This window comes from Sitophilus oryzae, unplaced genomic scaffold, assembly GCF_002938485.1.
Source record: "Sitophilus oryzae breed Bouriz unplaced genomic scaffold, Soryzae_2.0 scaffold_942_pilon_pilon, whole genome shotgun sequence".
Classification (NCBI taxonomy): domain Eukaryota; kingdom Metazoa; phylum Arthropoda; class Insecta; order Coleoptera; family Curculionidae; genus Sitophilus; species Sitophilus oryzae.
The window spans coordinates 463,897-487,408 of record NW_022147575.1 but is presented as its reverse complement, the minus strand read 5'-3'; the positions used below and the strand labels follow the sequence as shown (position 1 = coordinate 487,408).

The 23,512-nt window shown below is 30.8% G+C and overlaps 2 protein-coding genes across 2 annotated transcripts in view; one reads left to right on the top strand and one right to left on the bottom strand.

The window, feature by feature from the left end:
* The window catches only part of LOC115890968 (ATP-binding cassette sub-family G member 1-like), a 59,807-nt gene that overhangs the window by 32,379 nt on the left and 3,916 nt on the right, over positions 1-23,512 (top strand). Inside the window, exons 3-11 of the mRNA XM_030911337.1 lie at positions 6,584-6,773; positions 9,960-10,105; positions 13,353-13,476; positions 13,841-13,955; positions 17,982-18,140; positions 18,936-19,199; positions 19,884-19,984; positions 20,048-20,203; positions 20,369-20,581. Coding sequence (XP_030767197.1) covers positions 6,584-6,773; positions 9,960-10,105; positions 13,353-13,476; positions 13,841-13,955; positions 17,982-18,140; positions 18,936-19,199; positions 19,884-19,984; positions 20,048-20,203; positions 20,369-20,581 — 1,468 coding nt within the window. The remainder of the gene's footprint in view (positions 1-6,583; positions 6,774-9,959; positions 10,106-13,352; positions 13,477-13,840; positions 13,956-17,981; positions 18,141-18,935; positions 19,200-19,883; positions 19,985-20,047; positions 20,204-20,368; positions 20,582-23,512) is intronic.
* The window catches only part of LOC115890969, a 110,823-nt gene that overhangs the window by 85,485 nt on the left and 1,826 nt on the right, over positions 1-23,512 (bottom strand). The gene's annotated exons all lie outside the window — the stretch shown is intronic.

Genomic DNA, 23,512 nt, shown 5'->3' with positions numbered 1-23,512 from the left:
TTGATTAAATACCGTATGATCGAAAAAAAAACGAATATGAAATGAAGATCGCTGTCATTTTATATGTAAAACTATATGGGGAATGTCATCGATGTCCATTTCCAAGCTAACTGGACGCCGTTTTTTTCGATCATACGGCTGAAGCCAACTGATGATTATATAGGAAAATATTATGAAATCGAGCAGTGTGAAGGCAATATCCAAAATATACAAGGTGAGTCTTGAATAAATGCAAATATTTTCAGGGCTGGTAGATCTCGATAAAAGAAAAATATTTTCTCTTTACCATTTTTCAGATAAGTCAAAATAACCGAGTTATTTAAGTTTGAAAATTAAAAAAAAATTATTTTTTTTTGAAAAAATTTTGAGGGTCATCGGATTTTTTCTGATTTTCATCCCGTTTAGTGCCGTAACCATGGAGTTGGTTTGGTTTCTGGTTGGATTAAGAAATTATACCGTCGGAAAATTTGCGGTGAATAGGCAGTTCTAAAAAGTTTTCGAAAAATATACAGGGAAATTTAAAAGAAAATGCACGATTTTCAACATCTTTCTTTGCGAAAAAAAACATCATAGACGTGTTCCTGGGGTCGAAATATAGCACCCCTGAAAATATTTGCACTTTTAAGACTCACCTTGTATTCTTGTATGGTCAGCCTGTCCGAGATTTAGTTTAGCTGGTTTAGCTCTGCGCCGCCGAGCACTGATAGTCGTTTACAGCGCAGCGGATAAAGAATTTGCTACCGTAGTTCTACTTTCAATCGACAGAGTGAGTGGTTGCTGGCGACAGTGTTGCCAGAACTACTGATTAATCCGTAGATTTACTGATTTTGGGTACAGTACGTTAATAATACGGATTTTTTTATCGTTAAACAATATAATATAATATTATATGATTAAACAAAGAACGGCGTCAGAATTGGCTTGTAAATGAAGATCGCTGTTATGTAAAATATTATGGTAAATGTCAATAATCGTCAATTCTAAGCCAACTAAACGACTTTTTTTCGATCATAGGACATATTCAGTACCTATAAAAGAATTTGTATTCTTGTTGTTTATTCTATGTTTGACACGAATAAATTTTCAATACATAAACGCGGATTTTTCATCCAAAAATATTTTCGTCAAACGTATTACAGATATTACACATTGTAATATGGCAACAGTGCCGATTTCAGTTCCACACCGTCTTCGATATGCCTTCACTGGCCGAATTAGAGAAAATAAGTGTTTTATGCGTTGGTCGAAGAACGATTGGTGTCTCCACCGTATAGCACTTGAGACATAAGGGGAAATCAAATCAGCCTTATCACGAATTCGCCCATTAGGTTGCGAATCTTCACAATCTTCCCATTTTAAGAAGTATTCTACACGAAGAGATAAATGCATTTTTGCATCTGTTGGAACCAATTCTAATTTTTTACGAAAACATCGATTAAATCAGTAATTAAAGCAGACCTAGCTTGGAGAACAGTGCAGTAGTTATTGGTAAAATAGAATGATTTTATTGATTTTTTATTATTTTTCTTTTTAATTTTTTAATTTTTATAAAGATAGTATCTCATTTAAAGTTGATTCTCACTATACCTTCCGTTTCCATTCCATATCCGTTCCGTATTTTTTATTGTGTTGACGCTATACGTAAGCTTCCTGTCCGTATCAGTTCCATACTTTTTATTGTACCGGGTGGCCAACTAAGAATGGACGCCGGCTGTATCTCAGAAACTACTTATCGTATAACTTCGGGAAAAAAATTCTAATAAGTAAATCGACCAAAATAAATCGCTGGAAATTATTTTCAAGTTCGAAAAATGTCCGCTAGAGGGCGTTTTTCTGATAACCACTCAGAAAACAGGGTTTTTCTCAAAAAATATGCAAGTGTATATAAGTATATATAAGATATTTTGGAAATTTTGTGTTCTATTTAACTGTGCAAAAAGAAATATAGCCTCCTATTTAAATTTTTAATGCAAAAGCGCAATATCTGTTATGATGTCAAAGAGCGCCCTCTAGGTATCACGAAAAAAATTATGGAAACAAAATTTATACCGAAGATCATTAAGGAAGAAAAGCTCTTTTAAACGAGCCCTAGTTTGTTTAAATCGGCTAACCTAAACCAGAGTTATCCTTATTTTAATAAAAGCAAGTTTAACCTTCACCCACCACTTTATTTTATGAGTTAGAGCAAAACAGTCTATATAAAAAAAAATACAAATTTCTCGATGATTATAATAGTAATGTTTAAAATACCTGTTCACCTGCATATTTTTGAGAAAAACCCTGTTTTCTGATTGGCTATCAGAGAAACGCCCCCTAGCGGACATTTTTCGAACTCGAAACTAATTTCCAGCGATTTCTCTTGGTCGATTTGTTTATTAGATTTTTTTCCCCAAAGTTATACGATAAATAGTTTCTGAGATACAGCCGGCGTCCATTCTTAGTTCACCACATACGACACGGAGTATTGTAACTAAACGATTAGATTATTACAAATTGCATGTTTTGGGTTCGTTGAAGGACTATTAGAGCTACAATTTAAAAATATTTTTACAAGATACAGAGTGTCCCAAATAAGTAAAAAATATTATAGTTGTATTTTTTTAAATAGAAAACCCTGTATATTATTCTATTTTTAGATTCTACGATTGAAATAAAGGTAAATTTGATTAAGGTTTATCACACTTAAACCTTACCGTTTTTGAAATATTTTCAATTTTATGAAATCGCAGTAAAAAATTTAAGGCTTTATTTCTCCAAGGGTATCAAAGTTTTTAATACTAAATATTTACTGAAGATTATTTATTGATCAGATATTGTGTTGCAATAATAAAAATTTTACTACCTTATACAGAGTGTCCAAAAATTTATATTAAATAATTGCTAGCTTTAAACGGCAATAACTTGTTTAATTTAAATAGAACACCCTATATATTTTACGTGAATCAGATGCACAATGTAATTAATTGTCTATCAAATTGTATTATTCCATTTTTTACCCACCTCTTCAAGTTTTCATAGAAAATGCATTTTCTTATAATTTAGACCTCATTTATCGCTATACCCATGGAATATTGACATTTTAGCTTATTTTTAAAGATATAACAAATTTTCAAAGGGTACAGATACTAATATTGTCGATATATCTAGTTCGCTTATTTAATTAAAAAATAAAAAAAAACTCTTTAAATATTTTTTGTTAAAGAGGACCAATTAATATGATCCCAGTATTCAAACTACATTATTTGACTGTTTACGTTGTAGTAATAATTCCTCCAAATACTAAAAAACTGAGTTTTGTGTGTGTATTAGACAGTGTGGTAAAAAGCAACACCTTATAGATTTTACTTCATTTATTAACGAATGCTTATTTATAAAAACACAGACATTCATTTTTATAACTTATTATTATATTGATTTCTGAGCCAAATCCACATTTATTTAGAATAATTTTTTAATTAAAACAATTTATAAGTATGTAATTAACTAATTTTTGGTGTTTTTGGTAGGAAATAATGATGGTATATTTAATTGGTATACTCTTTTATAAATATTTAAATAGTTTATTTTGTATGCCAATGGGCTTGCAATATTTACCACCTGTACATTTTGTACATATGTATATTGCTTTAAAAAAATCTAAAATGTCAATATTCCATGGGTATAGTGATAAATGTATTAATACTAATTATAAAAAAATGCATTTTCTACGAAAACTTGAAGAGATGGGTAAAAAATGGTATAATAAAATTTGATAGACAATTACATTGTCCATCTGATTTACGTAAAATATATAGGGTGTTCCATTTAAATTAAACAAGTTATTGCCGTTTAAAGCTAGTAATTATTTAATATAAATTTTTGGACACTCTGTATAAGGTAGTAAAATTTTTATTATTGCAACACAATATCTGATCAATAAATAATCTTCAGTAAATATTTGCTATTAAAAACTTTGATACCATGGGAGAAATAAAGCCTTAACATTTTTACTGCAATTTCATAAACTTGAAAATATTTCAAAAACGGTAAGGTTTAAGTGTGATAAACCTTAATCAAATTTACCTTTATTTCAATCGTAGAATCCAAAAATAGAATAATATACAGGGTGTTCCATTTAAAAAAATATAACTATAATATTTTTTACTTATTTGGGACACTCTGTATCTTGTAAAAATATTTTTAAATTGTAGCTCTAATTGACCTTCAACGAACCCACAACTTACAATTTGTGAAAATCTAATCGTTTAGCTACAATACTCCGTGTCGTATGTGGTGAACAACCCTGTATAGTTACGAAAGTTTTATTTTAAAAATTTGTATCTTTTGAAAAAGGTAATAGATTTTTTAGCAGGTATTTAATTAAGAGGTGAAATAATAAATAAATATCAACAAAATGTTCACAGAGCTGGTACAAAATGTAAAAACTTGACAACGCTGTTTCCGATACGCATCAGTCCGTCCGCCAAAAAAATGTATGGAAGGAAAGGATATGGAACGGAAGGGAAACGAAACGGATAGTGTGCATTGTTCTATTCGTTTACATGATATAATATTTTATGTAAACGGAAGGGAAACGGAAGGTATAGTGAGAATCAACCTTTACGTGGAAAAATATTGAAAAAATAAAACTGATTGGGTATTTTTTAAAACTTTGTATAAGTAATGTTGACTAAAATATTTATGGCACGCCCATGAATTGCCGGTTAACAGAGCTACATACAGGGTCAGTTTGAAAACTTCTTACTGTTAAAAACAAATGTATCTTTTCTATCGGACTATGAAGAGTTTTAGAGATTGATAACTAATTATTTGCGTTATTTCTTAGTGAATCACCCTATACCTCAAAAAGATCGAGGAATAACTTAACGTCAAAACAATCAAAATATTCCACCCTTATTATTAATATTCTTAGGCTTTTCTACACCCTTTTGACTCGGCAGATCCTTTGGCATGCCACTCTTAAAAAATGAAATTTCTCAAAAGCGCCTTCTGCGATAAATATTTAAACACTCTTTTTGATATTTCGCACGAAAAGGTACGTAAGCTCTTTTCAGGAAGCCCCTTTTCATCATATCTAGTTTTGCTGTAGTATTTTATGGATAATTCAACGTGAAGATTTATTGAAATAACAAAAAATTTACAGTGCGCGAAAAGAGTGCTCATGAGTGCTCTTCCAATTGTTGACAATTTTTGTTTCGTATTTAAACTCCAAGGTTGTTATTTTTCTTCAATTTTTATTCTGTCAAAATTGTTCTTTCCGTTGTTGGAGAGACCATACCGCGTATGTCTCAAAAGTTGCTCACCCCTATAACATTTTTATTTTTTCAGATAAAAAAACGAGATTTGGTATTTTAGTATGTGACATAAATTAGGATTGATTGACGTATTTAATTGTTTTTGATCACTTCCTGTTTAACCTGAAATGACTACAACTTGATTTTTAAGTGTCACTCTGAGTATATTTTTACTTATTTCCATGGTACAAAAAAAAACAAGGTATGATCGATAGCGGCTCCAATTTCGTTAAGTTTGCGCATACCACCTGTGACGTCATACGCCATACAGAAAAATATCCATATTGTCCACTTGCCACTAATAAAAAAAACCTAAAATAGGGAAGAATTAGGACATAACCCAAAAAGTTATGTCAAATCATCGAGCTTGACATTTGAAAAATTATTTTCACATTTATTGTGTCATCTGTTTGACAATTTGAAATTGGCGCGCGGAACTTGCCGACCAACGGTGGCGTTTATCACCTGTGACGTAGTGACCAACCTGCGCAATATCATACCTTGTATTCTTTGTATCATGACTTATTTCGATAGAACATGACACTCTGAATAAAATGACATATGATATGTCAACTTTTGACATTTTCGCATATGGCGTATTTGAAATTGTAGCATGCAGTTCATAACGACAATTTAAGTCGAAATTCCAAGTGTGCAGTACCAAATTATGCGTAAAAAATGCTTTTTCCAAATATGCCATTTGCTAATAAGCCACCCTTGTTCTATTTGAAAAAATTGAGATATGGTTAAAAATACGATTTGGGCATCCTTTAACCGACCAGGACCAGACATGAAAAAGATTAGACAATCAAAACTATTTTTCCCAGGCTCCTTGATTAAAAATTAGTGTTTTAACACAGACATGACACTCTAGATTGAAATGTACAATACGATTTTTTTAAGCGAAACAAAGTTGACATGATATATCGTTCTATTCAGAGTGTCATTTTCTATCGAATAAAGTGGAAATATACCGAGGGTGCCATTTAAAAATCAAAAATTGTAGTAATTTCTGGTAAAACAGGAAGTGCCGAAAACAGTTGAATACGTCAATCAATCTTAATTTATGACATACCAACATACCAAATCTCGTTTTTTATCTAAAAAAATAAAAAAGTTATAGAAGTGAATCACTTTTGAGACGCACCTGGTATATGATGTTGAATAAGAAGAATGGCATAAGCTAGCGAATAAAAATGTACTGGTATACTGATCTATATTTAATCCAAAATATAGTCTCACTGATTTAACCATTTTAACAACTAAAATATTAATTTTTATCTTTTCAGTACTGCTGGTGTAAAAGGTAGCATCAAAATTAACGACAGGGCAAGGGACATGCATTTTTTTAAGAAAATGTCAGCCTACATCATGCAGGAGGATATAGTCCAGCCCAGACTGACCATTCGTGAAGCCATGATGTTTGCTGCTCGCCTAAAACTTGGTCCCGAAATCGGGGAATCAGAGAAATTCTCAGTTGTAAGTAGGATTGCCAGAGCGCAAAAAAAACCGCAACGCTCAAAAAGTACTCCTTAATCTTTTTAGTCTAAGGTGTGAACAAAATTCAAAAAAAGGTATCATTTCTCAACAGTAATCTAAAAACGAAGATTTTTGACACCATCTGTCATCTGCCATGGCTAATTTATTATCTGTTAGTTACTCACATGCCTTCTTCTTACTGTGCCTTGTCAGGTCCCCCTGACGTTGGCAATCACGATGGGGAGCTGATCCCTGTGTTCAGCCCTTTAAATAAAAAGATTAAAGAAGGAGCATAATAGCAATTAACTTAGGTCAACCGCGATGGGACTCAAATATGGCCGACTTAAATTCCGGTTTATCAGTGCCGTTCTAATTTTATTTAAAAAGTGTAAAACTATGATGTAGTGTAGACGTGGGGTAGACTCAATAATTTGTTATAAAAATATATAATTCTAATAAAAATAGATAAGTTATAATAATTATTTATTAACACAAACATCCGATACGCTACTGAAGCAAGTAAGTCAAATTAGCGTATCTAAATTCTTTGACATCTAATCTTTGACAAGCAGTAAATAAAAGCAAAAATGCAAGAAAAAACATATAATTAGTTAATTTTAAGTGAATTTCATAAATGATCGGTTTACTACAAGTATGTATATTATATAGTCACTTACTAGCGAAAAGTTATTCCATTATTTCACTCGATTTTTGACCGAAATCTACCGCACGCTACACAACCGACTATTTTACAATCTTTTTTGATAAATCGCAATAGTGTCACTGATAATTTAAGTTCTGCCACAATTTCCATTCTAGATTTACTACCTTTATCAGTACCTAATAGAATAAATAATAAATAACATAAAATAAGCTTTGTAAAGACTGACAAATCCACAAAATTTCAAATCAAATTCAAATGTGTCAAATGAATTGTCAGAACTGTCAAGGATCCCCACCCTAGAGTCCTTTTTCCGTCCATCATGCATGAATACATGGATAGCATATAGCATTACACTCTTTCCTTAATCTTTTATTCAAAGCTCACATGCCTATTATATCAGAAATAGCATTATTGTAATTAGTAGTGGGAACTATCGAATGAATACTATCGAAACATTCGATAGTTGCAATTCATTCGAATAATTCGATAGTTAGTAAGAAAACATTCGTTGAAAACTATTCGAATAAAAATTATCGAATAGATCCGTCATCTGCCTTGAAATATTGTATTCTAGTAATTCGGCAGCAAAAACCATTCATTTATAAAATTCATTCATTTATGAAATTCATTTATTCGTCAGGATCGATTATAATAAAATATTAACTGAATTTTAGTTGTCGCACGGCGACGTAGGTTTTTTCGAGAAACCCGACAGCGGTCGGTGGCAATGCTATGAAAGAAGCCGGCATCTTTGATTTTTTTGCGGAGTCAGATATAGATAAGGACACATCATTTTTTATTGAGGTGCTAGTATTTATACAGAAAATACATTATGAAGGGCGCTGTTGCCATATTTTGGTATCAGTTGATATTAGCAAAGAATATTATTGTTTGACTTTAGTTAGTTAGGGATAGTATGTCTATATATTCCGCATTTTATTAATATTCTGTTGTTACACTACAATAATACTTGTTATTTCGGATGTAGGAAAATGATTTTTAATGTTTTTAAGCAAAGACTGGTTTAATAAATAATAATAACAGTAATAATTTGTTATACCTATTAACAACAAAATTTAAAATCGTTTAATATAAATATTTTTTTAAGTAGTAGCAAAATATAAACAACAAATTAGATGTGAAAATTATTTATATTAGATCCTATTTAAAAATAATATAGTCTCTAAATTTTTTGGGGGGCAACGTTGGTTTATTAAATAATAATAATAATTACAGAACTAATTTGTTATATTAACAACAAATTTTAAAATCATGAAATATAAACATTTATTAATTTTCTAAGCATACAATGTAATGGAAGAAAAATATAAATAAAAATTAGAAATCAAAATTATTTATATTAAGTGCTTTATATTACTGTTGAAAAATTATATTTACTTTTACTGTCATTTACTTTAAAAATAAATGAAATATTTCTTCGCAAAAACTACATGTAAGAGAATTAGCATAAACAAAATACAAACATCGATAACTTTTTTTTTTTTAAATTGGCACGTGTAAAACTTTCATTTTAATTTTCTCACCCCATAGTTTGAGTTCAATAACCATTTACTTAACCACATTACTTAAATATGATTATTAAGTTCAACTAATTCATATTATTAAAACATCTAAAATACAAATATGTATTTTTAAAATTAATTGTAAGTTCATCTCATCTCTCTTAAAAATTGTTACTTCTCAAAATTTCCCATTAAAAAATAGACCATATATCATATAAAATTAAATAATTGAAAGATCGGACTACGGAAAACCACACAAATTGTCGGAAAAATTTTGAACACCTGCACATGCACACAATCGTCAATAAATAAAATTAAAAAATAACTACTATTTTAGTATTTTAACTATTTTAATAAACGCAAAAATAGCACAGTATTTATACGGCGAAGTTATAAAAATTTGGAAGAACTAATAATGCACTGACGCATACAAAAATCAAACGAATACTAAATTTCATTTATCAAAAGCATTCGATAGTCGTGGCTCAACGATAACCATTTTGTCGCACAGCGAGGTTGTCACATATGCTTTAGTATACAAATGAATGAATGATTTTATTCGAATAAAACCATTCGATAGTTGAAATCATTCATTCATTAAACATTCGATAGTCTAATTCATTCGATAGTTCCCATCGCTAATTGTAATGAAAAAATAAGTAACAATATAAATATTTTTTCAAACTATTTCAATAATCAATCTTATCACACGCTATAATGAAAATATCAATTAATGGAATATTAATAAATAGGTTAGTAAGCCAAATATGCAAGACATAAATAAGCATTGTAGACAAATTCATAAAAACGGTCAAGATCGACTCACACTTGCACAATGATAAATAGATAAATTGACCTACATAATTATCAAGTAACTATTAAGTACAGTGTCAAATACTTATCATGTTGGGATAGGTTCGGGCCTCTGCGCTGGTCCGTAATTATACAAAACTCTCTGTTAATTTATAATTATCAATATATTTTTTTATTTATATTTAGGTGGAGGAAGTCATCAAACTTCTTGGTCTGGAAAAGGCCATGGAAACTAGAAGCGAGTACCTTTCTGGAGGACAAAGGAAACGTTTGGCCGTGGCTCTGGAATTGGTCAACAATCCTCCTGTCATATTCCTGGATGAGCCCACAACGTAAGTTTCTTCTTGATCAAGTAAAACACCTTTTTTGGCCAATTAAAACATTCAAAGTATCTAACTACCGTATGATCCTTTGAATAAGAAGACTAAGGAAGGAGCATATCAAAAATCTTAGGTACACCGTGATGGGCCTCAAATATGGCCGACTTAAATTCCGGTTTATCAGTGTCGTTCCAATTTTATTTAAAAAATGTAAAACTATGATGTAGGGTAGACGTGGGGTAGACTCAATAATTTGTTGTTTTATTTTACGTTGTAAATAAATGTTGGTAGTTATTAAAATTGTTATAAAAATATATAATTCTAATAAAAATAGATAAGTTATAATAAGTATTTATTAACACAAACATCCGATACGCTACTGAAGCAGGTAAGTCAAATTAACGTATCTAAATTCTTTTGACATCTAATCGTTGACAAGTAATAAATAAAGCTAAAATGCAAGAAAAATATATAATTTAGTTAATTTAAGTGAATTTCATAAATGATCGGTTTACTACACGTATGTATATTATATAGTCACTTACTAGCGAAAAGTTGTTCCATTATTTCACTCAATTTTTGCCGAGATCTACCGCACGCTACACAACCAACTATTTTAGAGTCTTTTCGATAAATCGCGATAGTGTCACTGTTAATTTAAGTTCTGCCACAAGTTCCATCTAGATTTACTACCTTTATACAACTATCAGTAGTAGAATAAATAATAAATAACATAAAATAAGCTCCGTAAAGACTGACAAATCCACAAAATTTCAAATCAAATTCAAATGTGTCAAATGAATCGTCAAACAGAACTGTCAAGGATCCCCACCCTAGAGTGCTTTTTCCGCCCCCCATGCATGAATACATGGATAGCATTATGCTCCTTCCTTAGTCTTCTTATTCAAAGGTATGATCGAAAAAAAAACGGCGTCAGCAATGGCTATGAAATGAAGAACGCTGTCGTTATATATGTATGTAAAACTAGCGTGTACCCGCGACTTCGTTCGCGTCGAATTGATCATTTGTAATGGTGATGATAAAGCAAAGCAAGAATTTCCATTAACATACAAACTGGATAAAAAAATTTAACATTTATGTCAGCATGAGAAAAAACAATATAGCGATATTATTATATAATTTGGTAATATTTGAGGGGTAGTTTCATCTCGTTGGAATTTGTCTTTCGAAAAATCCGTTTGCCAAAAATAAGCTTTTTACGTCAAGCAATTTAAGCAGAATCGTGGTTAATCAATTACCCAACTTTTTGAAACACCCTGTATGATTTTTTTAAAATTTTCAAAATATGTAAAAAAACAAAATAAATTATGCGTGTCCAAGCGTTTTCCCGAAAGACTACCCGTTTTTTAAATAACAAATATTGTAATATTTGAGGGGCGTTTTCACCCTCTTGGAATTTGAGATTCGAGAAACCCGTCCTTATCGAACCTCTACACCCCACAGTCAATCCGTTTGTCAAAAATCAGCTTTAAACGTCAAGCAGTTTAAGCAGAATCGTGATTACTCGATGGTCATATTTTATGAAACACCCTGTACAATTTTTTAAAAAATCTTAAAATATGTAAAAATAATAAAATAAACTATTATATTTATTTTCAATCTGTTTTCCAAAAATCAGCTTTTTATGTCAAGAGCTTTAAGGAGGATCGTGATTAGTCAATTACCAGATTTTTCGTAACACCCTGTATACATTTTTAAAAAATCTTATACGTGTTTAAGCATTTTTTCGGAAACTTGGCCGTTTTTTAAATAAAAAATATTGTAATATTTGAGGGGTTGTTTCACCCCTTGGAACTGGAATTTCGAAAAATCCCTTCTTATCAAACCTCTACACCCTAGAATCAACCCGTATGCCAAAATTGATCTTCTTACGTTGAGTGCAGGATCGTGATTAATCAGTGAGTCAGTCACTAAAGGATTTTATATATTAGTATAGATTATATTATGGGGAATGTCATCGATGTTCATTTCCAAGTCAACTGGACACCGTTTTTTTTTCATATCACCATACGGTATCTTCGAATAAAAATATTAAGGAAGGAGCATATCAAAAAATTTAATATAACTAAAAAATGTCTATACCTCTGTTTTAACTAAAAAATGTCTATACCTCGGTTCTTGTGGTTTTACCACATTAATTAATTGTTATCAGGTAGTAGTTGTTAATTTTGAAGTTTAACTTGTTATAATATCATTTTAACAGAACGTCAACGGTTTTTATAGACGTGTCTGTTGAAAAAAAGACAAAAAGTGTTCTTGAATAGTTGTATTTAGACATTTTAAAGAGTTTTTTTCTTTATCCTGTTTTTTGGCTTACGACGCATTATTCTTCTATAGTCTAACTTCTCTGAACAAAACCAATTATAAAATAAATGATAAATAGCATAAAAGTTCAGAGAAGCTCAAATAATTCACGAAATGTCAAATCAAATTCAAATATGTCAAAGAAAAGTCAAACCGAACTGTCAAGGATGGGGTTCATGGTTCATGATTATGTCGATTCGGCATAGATAAAGGAAATAAATTCAGATTGGAAAGCCCGTGAAAACATTTTTGGGTCGCGACCGTTTTACGCGATCTGGCGCTGCCTAGCGGTTGCCAAGAACAACCGCAAACAATAACAAAGATAATTTTCTCTTATCAAAGTCAGACTCTTCAAAAATATAAAATATCTTTCAAAATTTAAACCGCCCTTTTTGAAAAAATACCGGAAATTGTTTAAAGCATCCATTCTCAAAGTAACCATTGCTATCTTGTAAGTTTAATTTAAATTTTACTTACTTAAACCCGTGATAATTGTGAAACAGTGGCATTAAAAACTAAAAAACTGTGTTGTGAACTGTGAACTGCAAAAACCATCGTGGATCGTGGCATAACGTCGGTTTCCAATGTTTCATAGGTATTTCACATACGTGTCCTTATATAAAATAAAGTTTCTTGTATGCAACACACTGTATTTTACTTATAAAATTAAAAGAAAATAATAATAAATTTGAATAAATAATATTTGGCGACATTATTCCGGAAAAACCCGAACCGATCCGAAATTATCAAAAGCTTTGGGTCGCGATCGTTGCAAGAATAGCGCCAAATAGTATTTACATTGTCCTTATGGACACTTTCCAATCTAAACTTGTTTCATTTATCATATACATGGATATACTCAATCCTGAATCTTTTTATTCAACGCATGCAATTTTATTATCAATTGTACTGAATGTCTCGTTTTGTATCCTAGAGGATTAGACAACGTCGCTATCAAGCAATGCATAGAACTCCTAGAGAAAATTACGAAAATTGGCAGGACAGTGATTTGTACCATTCATCAGCCACCTGCATCCTTGTTTCAAAACTTCGACCAGGTAAATAAATGTTTCAGACACAGATTGCGAGATAATAATCAATTTTTTCTATGGGATTACAAAACTGAAGAATTTTTGATTCTATTTAAATATTCTCAAAATCTATACAGGGTGAGTATTAAATAAGTGCAAATATGTTTAGAGGTAGTATATTTCGACTCCAGAAACACTATTGTGAGGATTTTTTCGCCAAAAAATTGGAATTAAAATAACTCGGTTATTTTGTACTTATTTGAAAAATGGTAAAGAGAAAATACGTTCCTTTTATCGAGATCTACCAGCACTGAAAATATTTGCACTTATTTAAGACTCGCCCTGTATTGTGTATGTTATATTTTTAACATTTTGAAATATTTTCCTACAGGTATATGTACTAGCCAACGGCTACTGTGTATTTAATGGATCTCCATCATGTTTGGTTCCATTTCTGTCAAAAGCAAATTTCCACTGTCCATCAACATACACTCCTGCAGATTACAGTAATTATATTTATTTGTAGTTTTTCATTTATTATTTATCGAACTAAAATAATAATATCTTACACGAACATAGACGGTATTTTATATACAAGGGGTTCACTTATATTTTAGCCAACAGCTATCTACGTAAATATTACTTTAAAAGAAACGTGCAGCTTAAAATTTTGATCTATTTTAAAGTTTTATATATTTTGTTCTAGTTAGTCGATTTTGGAGATTTTTTAAGCAATTTAGAGCTAAGTTATTTGACTTTTTAGTATCTCTTTCTAAATTAAAAATGAAGGTTTTCATTTGTCAATTATACAAGGTAAAATAAAATGTTGGTGAAAGTTTGAAACAGCCTGTGGAATATGTTAACAAAGCAAAGAATTTAAAAATAAATTTGTCATCTAGGTACGTCTTTTCTCAATATTTTGCTTTTTGATTCATCTCAATAGCTTTATTTTTATTACAGATATTCGCTTTTGAATAAGACAGTCACGATTTACAGCAACTTTAGCATTGATTTTTGGTCCTCATCAACATACTTATAAAATAGTGTTTACTGTTTTTATAATGTCACTGTCATATTATTATTGTTTATTGATGTTTGGTTTGGTTTGGTTATGAAATATCGGCTAATGCTGAAATATCGGCTATTCCTGCTTTAATTATTGATCATGGTAGAGATCAACTTTTGGATTTAAAACCATATCAGCTGAAGTAACTGCCCCAAAGACAATAATAATATCATTTTTCAAAGATATACGTAGTAACATTACATAAATCATAAAAACTATTTTATAGGGCTGTTGACCAGGACCAAAAAGCAAAAGGATGGTTTTAACGTAAAAAACACGAAAAAATGTTAAGTGTCTTCTTCAAAAGAAAACATCTCCAAAAAAAAATAAAACTATTGAGATAAATGAAAACACAAACTATTGAAAAAAGGTACATTTAGATGACAAAATTATTTTTAAATTATTTGCTTTGGTAACATATTCCACAGGGTGTTTCAAACGTTCACCAAAATATCAACATTTTGTTTTCCCTCGTATAATTGACAGATGGCAACTTTTACTTTTTATCTAGAAAGAGTTACTAAAAAGTCAAATAACTTAGCTACAAATTGCTTAAAAAATCATCAAAATCGGTCTTCTAGAACACCATATATAAAATTTTAAAATACATGAAAATTTTAAGGTGCCCGTTTTTCGTGCCGGTGTGTTATAAACAAAATTATAATTTCTACTGTTCGATAAGATATCGTATATTTAAATTTTCTCATACGAATTAATTATAACGAATGTATATTTTATAAGAAAAATTTCGAATATTTCTAAATTTTTCCATTACGAGACGGAATAACCGACATTAAAATCAAATTACAAGCGCTAAAATAATCAAATTCGAATCTCGTTTATGAAAAATTAGTGATGGTTTATGTTATTTATTTTAATTATTGAATATCATAATGGCAAAATACCTTAAAGGTTTTTATTGACTGTAATTAAAAATAATGCGTACAAGAGTAATTTTATATTTGTTTTAAAATAATTAAATAAATTTATGCTATAACCTGAATATATTATATTCTTATCACGTAATGAAAAGTATTTTTAATCAAAATATTTTGACGTTATTAAATGGATAGAATTGTTTTTTAGATACTTAAAATGCGATTTTAAATAAATAATTTTAATCTTTATTGCACAAGCTATTTTCAATCAAATGTTTTCTATATCAGATTAATACAAAATATTAGGGCAATGACCAGACCACATTTTAAAAATAAATTCATACAGTATGTCCGCGGATTAATCGTCTTTACGAGAGCAGAAACTTTTGATTAACTGTTTGAGAAAATTGTATTTTTTATAAAAGTTTTTGCTTGTTTTCAAATGGTAATTAATTTCCCTACCCTTTCATTAAGAACTATTTATATGAAAATACAGTTCAAAATTTATGAATATCAAAACGCGCTTCTATGGTAGAATGTAGAATGTAGAATGTAGAATGAGTAAGAGGGGGGGGTTAATCACTGCGACCTTAAAGATCTATTGTGTGTGCCCCCCTTCCTTGAGTCATCACACAATCCATAACCCATCATACCCCTGTTGTAGAGGGGACAGGGTATTTCCCATCCTCCTCTGACAACAGTTCTTCCTCCGAGGGTACACACCCTTCCTCGATTGGAGTTTGGCCCTCCGTGCCGCTCTTCACAGTCGAGAAGCTTGCCTCCAGCTGAGGAACCCGTGAGGTGGAGGCTGGAGGTAGTGATGTTGGTAGCGAATATTTCCATTCGAAATGTGCAGGAAATTTCCGAAATATTCGGTCCCAAAATCGCGAATATTCGCAAAAATCCGAATTTTGCATAAATTTCTTTTCAAAATTCAAGACATTGAGCGAACATTTAACGAAAGTATATCAAGTATGCCTATTCTTGCCTTACAAAAGCCTCTTCTCCGCCTTACAAAATAGAAAACGTATGGCTCTTAAAATAATGCATTTTGCCGCGAATCTCTTGGCCCCCTCTGTTTCCTGGGAGAGCACCTTAACAATGAAGAACACATAGCAGCTATGGAATTTATCAACAATATCACCAATAAACATCCTCAGTTTGTCAATAATAAAGAAGCCATTTTTGCAGATGTAACAAATTATTGCGCCAAATCGGGTTTATGGGCTCTCAACTACGTGTGGATGTCAGTTAAAAATGTAGACTGTCTAAGTTGGTGGCAAGCAATATGTAAAAATACTCAGTTGAAATATTTACCTGTTGCTCTGCTGTCTTTACCAACGTCATCTCCAGCCACTGAGAGAAGTTTCAGTACTTACAGTTTTATCCATACTAAAAAAGGAATCGCTTAACTGCAAAAAGAGACGCCAAAATAATGTTCGTAGCGCATAACAATAAATTATTACTACAAAAACAAAAAGTGAATATGGAACATGATATGCAACAACATGAAACTCCTCCAGAACCCCTAGAACCCGTAGAGGCAGAGGTCCATCCTACAGAATCAGAACCAGATGATACATCAAATTACCTGATTTGGAAATAAAAACTGACGAAGACACTACTACTACTACTACTACTACTATAATACCCTATGAAGATGGGACCAGCTCGGCGCCTGAAAGTATTCCGGAATAGAATAATTCAGTTATTTGTGTTTTACGTTTTTTAAATTTATATTTCGTGCTTTTTTGTTTTTTTTTTAAGTTCATAGTCATAGTTCATGATTTATGTACAAAGTACAAATGTTACCAAATAATTTTTGTTATATGTTATGTTTATGACTTTTAGGAGTTATGTATTGTTTATTAAAAATATAACTAATATTATGTTCATTGTTTTTTTTTCCACTTACATGTTGGTATCAAATGTCTATCTAATTTATTCATTGTATCAACACAAAATATGTAAAATTGTAAAATTTCCGAGAGTTTCTGAAAGTTTCGGAAATTTCCTGCAACAATCAAAAGTTTCGGAAATATTAACATCACTAGCTGGAGGATCTGTCTCCATTTTCTCCACCTCTTTAACTTGGTCTCTCCTTAGACCTGATACCGGTGTTGTCCCGTATCTATAATAGAAGATGTGTCCCTCTTTCTCTATTGCCTCCTTGGATTAGAGGTCAATTCCTATTGTGAGGACCTGACCATGACCCTCCTCCCTCGAGTTGATGACTCGCCACTCTATGGTAAAATCAATTCGTTTTCATTATTACCTACTATCCTTGTTTATAAAGGTTATTATTAATCCACGAGACAGTGATTTTTTACTTTTCATGATATTTTGCACTATGAAACCCCATCATCAATGGCGAAAAAATCGTTAGATTTAAATGAAATTTGGTATAAACGGGATTAACCATTTTAGAACAAGCACAAATGAATGCATTTTTCTCAAAATTTCAATAATAAAAAACAAGGTGACTCAATAATAATTTTGATGATTATTATTTATAGCATTTTTTTTTATTTGTTGTGTTAGTCGTAATATATTTGAATTTCTTCGACAATATTATATTATTTTTGCAGTTATAGAAATAATTCAGTCAAATACAGAAACCATCAGCCAGTTAAGTGGAGGAATACAAAATGGCAAAACAAACCTTTTAGAAGCTAGAAACAAGGAACCAGTGATGAGATCGAAGAGTATAGACATGTACGAGATTTACCAAGATACCACTCCACCAAGTGAGCCATTTCAATTTTTATTTTTTCTCCATCAGACGTCATTAATGACAACCAATGTCAATCATAGATAAAGTAAATAAATTTAGATTGGAAAGCCCGTAAAAATATATAATTGTTTTGGGTCGCGACCGTTGTACGCGATCTGGCGCTGCTATAGCGGTTGCTAAGAACAACCGCAAAAAATAACAGAAATAATTTTCTCTTGTCAAAGTGAGAATCTTCAAAAATTATAAAATCTTTCAAAATTTAAACCGCCCTCATTGAAAAAATACCGAAAAGTGTTTAAAGCGTCCATTCTCAAAGTAATTATTGCTATTTTGTGACAATTATTATTGCTTGTGTTTTAATTTAAATTTTACTTACTCAAACCCGTGATAATTGTGAAAAGAAAAACTAAAAAACTATGTTGTGAACTGTGAACTGCAAAAACCATCGTGTATCGTGGCATAACGTCGGTTTCCAGGTATTTTCTTTTCCTTATATGAAATAAAGTTTTTTGTATGCAACACACTGTATTTTATTTATAAAATTAAAAGAAAATAATAATAAATTTGAATAAATAATATTTGACGACATAACTCCGGAAAAATCCGAACCACTCCGAAATTATCAAAAGCTTTGGGTCGCGACCGTTGCAAGAATAGCGCCAAATAGTGTTTATATTGTCCTTATAGGCACTTTCCAATCTAAACTTTTTTCATTTATCTATGATGTCAATACACTATAAAATTTATAATGAATTGAAATTCGTTTTATTTTTACTTACTTAAGATTTTAACATAAGTTATTTTACAGTTTCTTCAAATCAGGATGGGGTATTCCCTGTTTCAATATGGGGTCAGCTGGTCATTTTACTCAGCAGGACCTTTCTGCAAATGAAGCGAAACCACAGTTTGCTCTACATCCAGTTCATCCATCATTTAGCATCAGGGCTATTAGTAGGAGGCATTTTTGTGGGCCTAGGAAATGACGGAACACAGGGATTGGCCCTTTTCAAGTACATCCTCAGCGTGAATGTCTTCTTCATGTATACCTACGTAATGGTTCCTGTATTAATGTGTAAGTTTTTGGCTGAGATTCGTATAATCAAAACTACAGTTCATACCAAATAAACTTTTAGTCACGTGATTAAGCTTGACCGGCACAGCGTTGCCCACTTTTACATATTTTCTTTTAATTAAAATATTTTAGGAAACAAAAATAAATTAATTATAAATATATAACAATTATTATTTACATCATCAAAACTCACCTTCTTAACAGCACTTAAGGGACCTAAAGGGCCATTACTACCGCATTCCTGTTCAAAATATTCTAATAATGCGAGTTTTTGCATTGGCTATTAAGCTATCTTGTATACTTCTCACTAAAAGAGGTTTTAGAAAGAACAGTGTTCGACCGCAAGGTCTGCTAGTAGACATTTTTAATCTTTAAAGTATCACAACACTATTTATTTAAACCTAAAACTCCTAATACAAAACTAAAGTGTCAAAACGAATGACAATGTCAGGAAATAAATATAAATAAATGCGGCAGCTTGACATTTTTTATAGCAGGGCTACCACCTGAATCCCCAGCGCGAAATTTAAATTCCAGTTAGTCAGCACGGCGCCGAATATGTCCATGGTTGGCAACAATGAATTTAAAAATCGCGCCCTCAATTACGTAACTAAAAGTTTAATTGATATGAAATATATGTATAACTACAATATTTTTTATCTGTAATTTTTTAATCGTTTATAGTTCCTTTAGAAGTAAAGATGATGAAGAGAGAATACTTCAACAGATGGTATAGCCTTAAAGCATACTATTTGGCATTCACTATATCAGCTTTACCCTTAATGGTAAAAAATCAACTGAGAAAACTGCAGCAGTAATAACAATATTAAGGAAACATTTTCTTTCAGATTCTTCTAAGTATTATGTTTATCATGATAGTTTACGTCTTATCAAACCAACCTATGGACTTGGAACGATTTGCATGGTTCACGGCTATGGGTCTATCCATAGGTTTATGCTCGCAAGGGCTAGGTTTCGTGATAGGATCTACCTTTAGTATAACTGTAAGTATAGGAAAATATTCATAAATATTATGCAGTGCATACAGAGAGAATAGCTAGAAGAGATTTTTTTGGTAATTTTAATTCACAGGAAATTGTATTTTTATATTTATATTTATCTTTGTATGACAAATGTGATGCAACTGGATAATTTTTATTTTCTTTTAGAATGGTTCTGTCGTTGGTTCCTCAGCTTTAGCACCCTTATTAGCCCTGGCATGTTATGGAATGGGTTACAGGGCAGCCATAGAACCCTTCATGAAGATCATGATAAGTATTAGCTACCTCAGATTTGGGGTTGTTGGATTTTCTCTCACGCTATTCAAGAACAGGGAACCTTTAGACTGTGACGAAATGTACTGTCACTACAGAAATACAGACGTAAGTTTAACTAGTTTCATTTCCGCTGAATGAAACGACTACCCAAGCAGCATTTGGACGTCGGGACAACGTTATGTCACGCGACCAAACGTCGGGGCGCAACGTCGGCACAACCTCGTGCCAGCCCTAGTCTGCACTAGTTTGGAGAATAATTTTTGGGTCGAAACGACGTTGGATACCGACGTTGGCTAGAAGCCTAATTTAGTACAAACTGCAACGTTGTTTAAAATCCTAATTCACAGAAATACAAAACTAATATGGCGTCTAAGTCGCGTTTTATCCTAAATTGGGATAATTATAGTAAAAATATTATTTTTATGATTTAGTTAGAGACATATGTCAGATGGCAGTGAAGGAAAACAAAACAAAAGTATTTAAGTGTGGAGGATGTTTGAAGATCATAATTATTGAAACACTTTAACCGACTCTGTAACTCGTTACCCAAGGCAAAAAAGTTAAACGCAAACAACTTTATTGATAAATATATTGTTTCTACTTTGAAAAATACTAATGGGCCTTAAAATTAAAGAAGTTTTAAAAAAATTTCTTGAATTTTTTTTTAGTAAAATGAGAATAATTTATTCGCAGTCGAAAAAATTGTTACCGCGTTTTTTTTTAGAGTCAAATATTTCAAGTTAATGTATCCAAAAAGCAGGAATTGCTACTTTAGGAACAAAATATTTTCTTATTTAACAACATGGCGGCTTTCACTTTGTTGTTTTGGAGATTAAGATGGAGTAGTTCGAGTCAGTGCCTTCTAATAAAAGATCAGCCTACGGGCGGACTTTTGTTTACTTCATCAGCTGTACATACTTAGATATTGGGTTAGATTCCGTTTCATATTTTGTCGGTTGATTTTTTGGTTTTAACGTGGTTTTAACTCTTTGATTTTTGGTATTATTTATTATTGTAGTGCAAAAAACTAATTATTTTGGTGTTGAAGTGACATAAACTACTACCAGATATATGGTCACTCTCGGTTTCGCATAAAAAAATAGAAATTTTAAAAATTACACGTTGTGCAAGTGATTTAACCTAAAAGTGCCCATACATTTTTTACTTATCGTGATTTTTGTGTGTGTTTTTTATGACTCTAACAATTCATCAATAAAGCTTAAGTGGAGTGTGTTATTGGTGCTATGCCTCATCTTTGTTGTGTTCCTGGTGGAAAGGATAGTTACTAAGGATAGTTATTATACTAGGCAGCCTAAAGTGTCCGGAAGAGCAAGAAAAGTGGGTACGAGTTATAAATCAAGAGAATTTTATTGAAAATATCTTTAATAAATTTAAAAATAATATTCTCCCATGATGGTATTAATGAAAACTGGACAATTATGTTTATTTTATTCATATTGTGGAATCTCCACTCCAAGTGTTGCTGGTTCAGCTTCGATAGATTCAAACACGTAGGTAGGTATTATGATCTAGGGAAAAATAAAGAATATGTGTATTAGAGATCATGAAAAAGATTATTATTTTGAGTTCAAATTTAAAAAAGATTTTTGTAAAGACAAGACTGATACAGTTTAAAAAAAGAAGAATGTGTTTTTGTTTGATAATATATAATGTATGTTAAGCATAACATATATTTGTTCAGTAATTTTAATGAATAGTATTGATTATTTATAATACCAAATTAATATCAAATATTTAAGTGATGGCTGAATACAATATGAATAAAATAACAATAAAATTGGTATATTTGCATAATACAAAATTAAGTTTTAAGAATAAAGGTGTTACTAAAAATACTAAGAAATTCATATTTCTTTGTTTTAATTGGTCTAATGTTATTTACATTTTACGTAAGAATTATACCGTATCATCGAAAAAAATCGGCGTCTAGTTGGCTTGGAAATAAACATCGATGACATTCCCTAAATAACTGTACACATAAAATAATTAACTAGAATTTTACAATCTTGGAAAATTTGATATTCTTGAACCTTGATTCTAAATATTCTAAATTTTTTGATTTTCTTGGAATTTAGGTTTCAGGAAAAACGCTGATTGATTTTCATTTGGTTTTTCATTATTTTTATTTGGTTTAAAAAAAACGGTTCAGCTAACATTATAGCCTCCATCAGTGTTGTGTCATATGAAAAAATAGTGTCGAATATAATCCAAAAATTGCATATAAAATATTCACACCACGCACATAATGTTTACTGCATACTCCATAGTCAATGTAGATAATTTTAGTGTTAAGAATAATAATTTTAAAAAATATATATGTGGTCATCTTTTGATAAGTTTATATTAGTTTATTAATTGCAGTAAACATTATGAGGTGTGAATTATATTGTATATGTAATTTTTTGGATTATATTCGACACTATTTTTCTCATATGACACAACACTGTGAAGGCTATAGTTAGCCGAAACGTTTTTTTTTAAACCAAATAAAAATAATGAAACCCCAAATGAAAACTTAATCAGCGTTTTTCCCGAACCTAAAAATCCCAAGAAAATCAAAAATTTTAGAATAATTTAACATATAAAATGCCAGCGATCTTCATTTCATAGCCATCGCTGACGCTTTTTTTAGATAATATTGTATTATTTGTAAATATAATTTTTCGAACATTGATACTTGCAAAATATACATATAAATTTTGTGAATGCAAATAATAATACATCACTATTAGTAGATATTAAATGTTTTTGTTAAATTAGATCGATTTTCAAACCCCAAAATTTAAAATATATTTACATTTTACCCATTATCTTATGTACCTATACATTATTTGTACATTGTAAAACATTTGCTGCATTTGTATGGTTCATAGTTTATTTGTCAAAGTATTTATTACTATAAATAGGTATATATGTTGTAGTTATTAACTGTATATTATGTATATTTCATTTAAACTATATCATTTTTAAAATACAAACCAAAAATCTGAGGAAATGTTTTCCATGTATTCTACA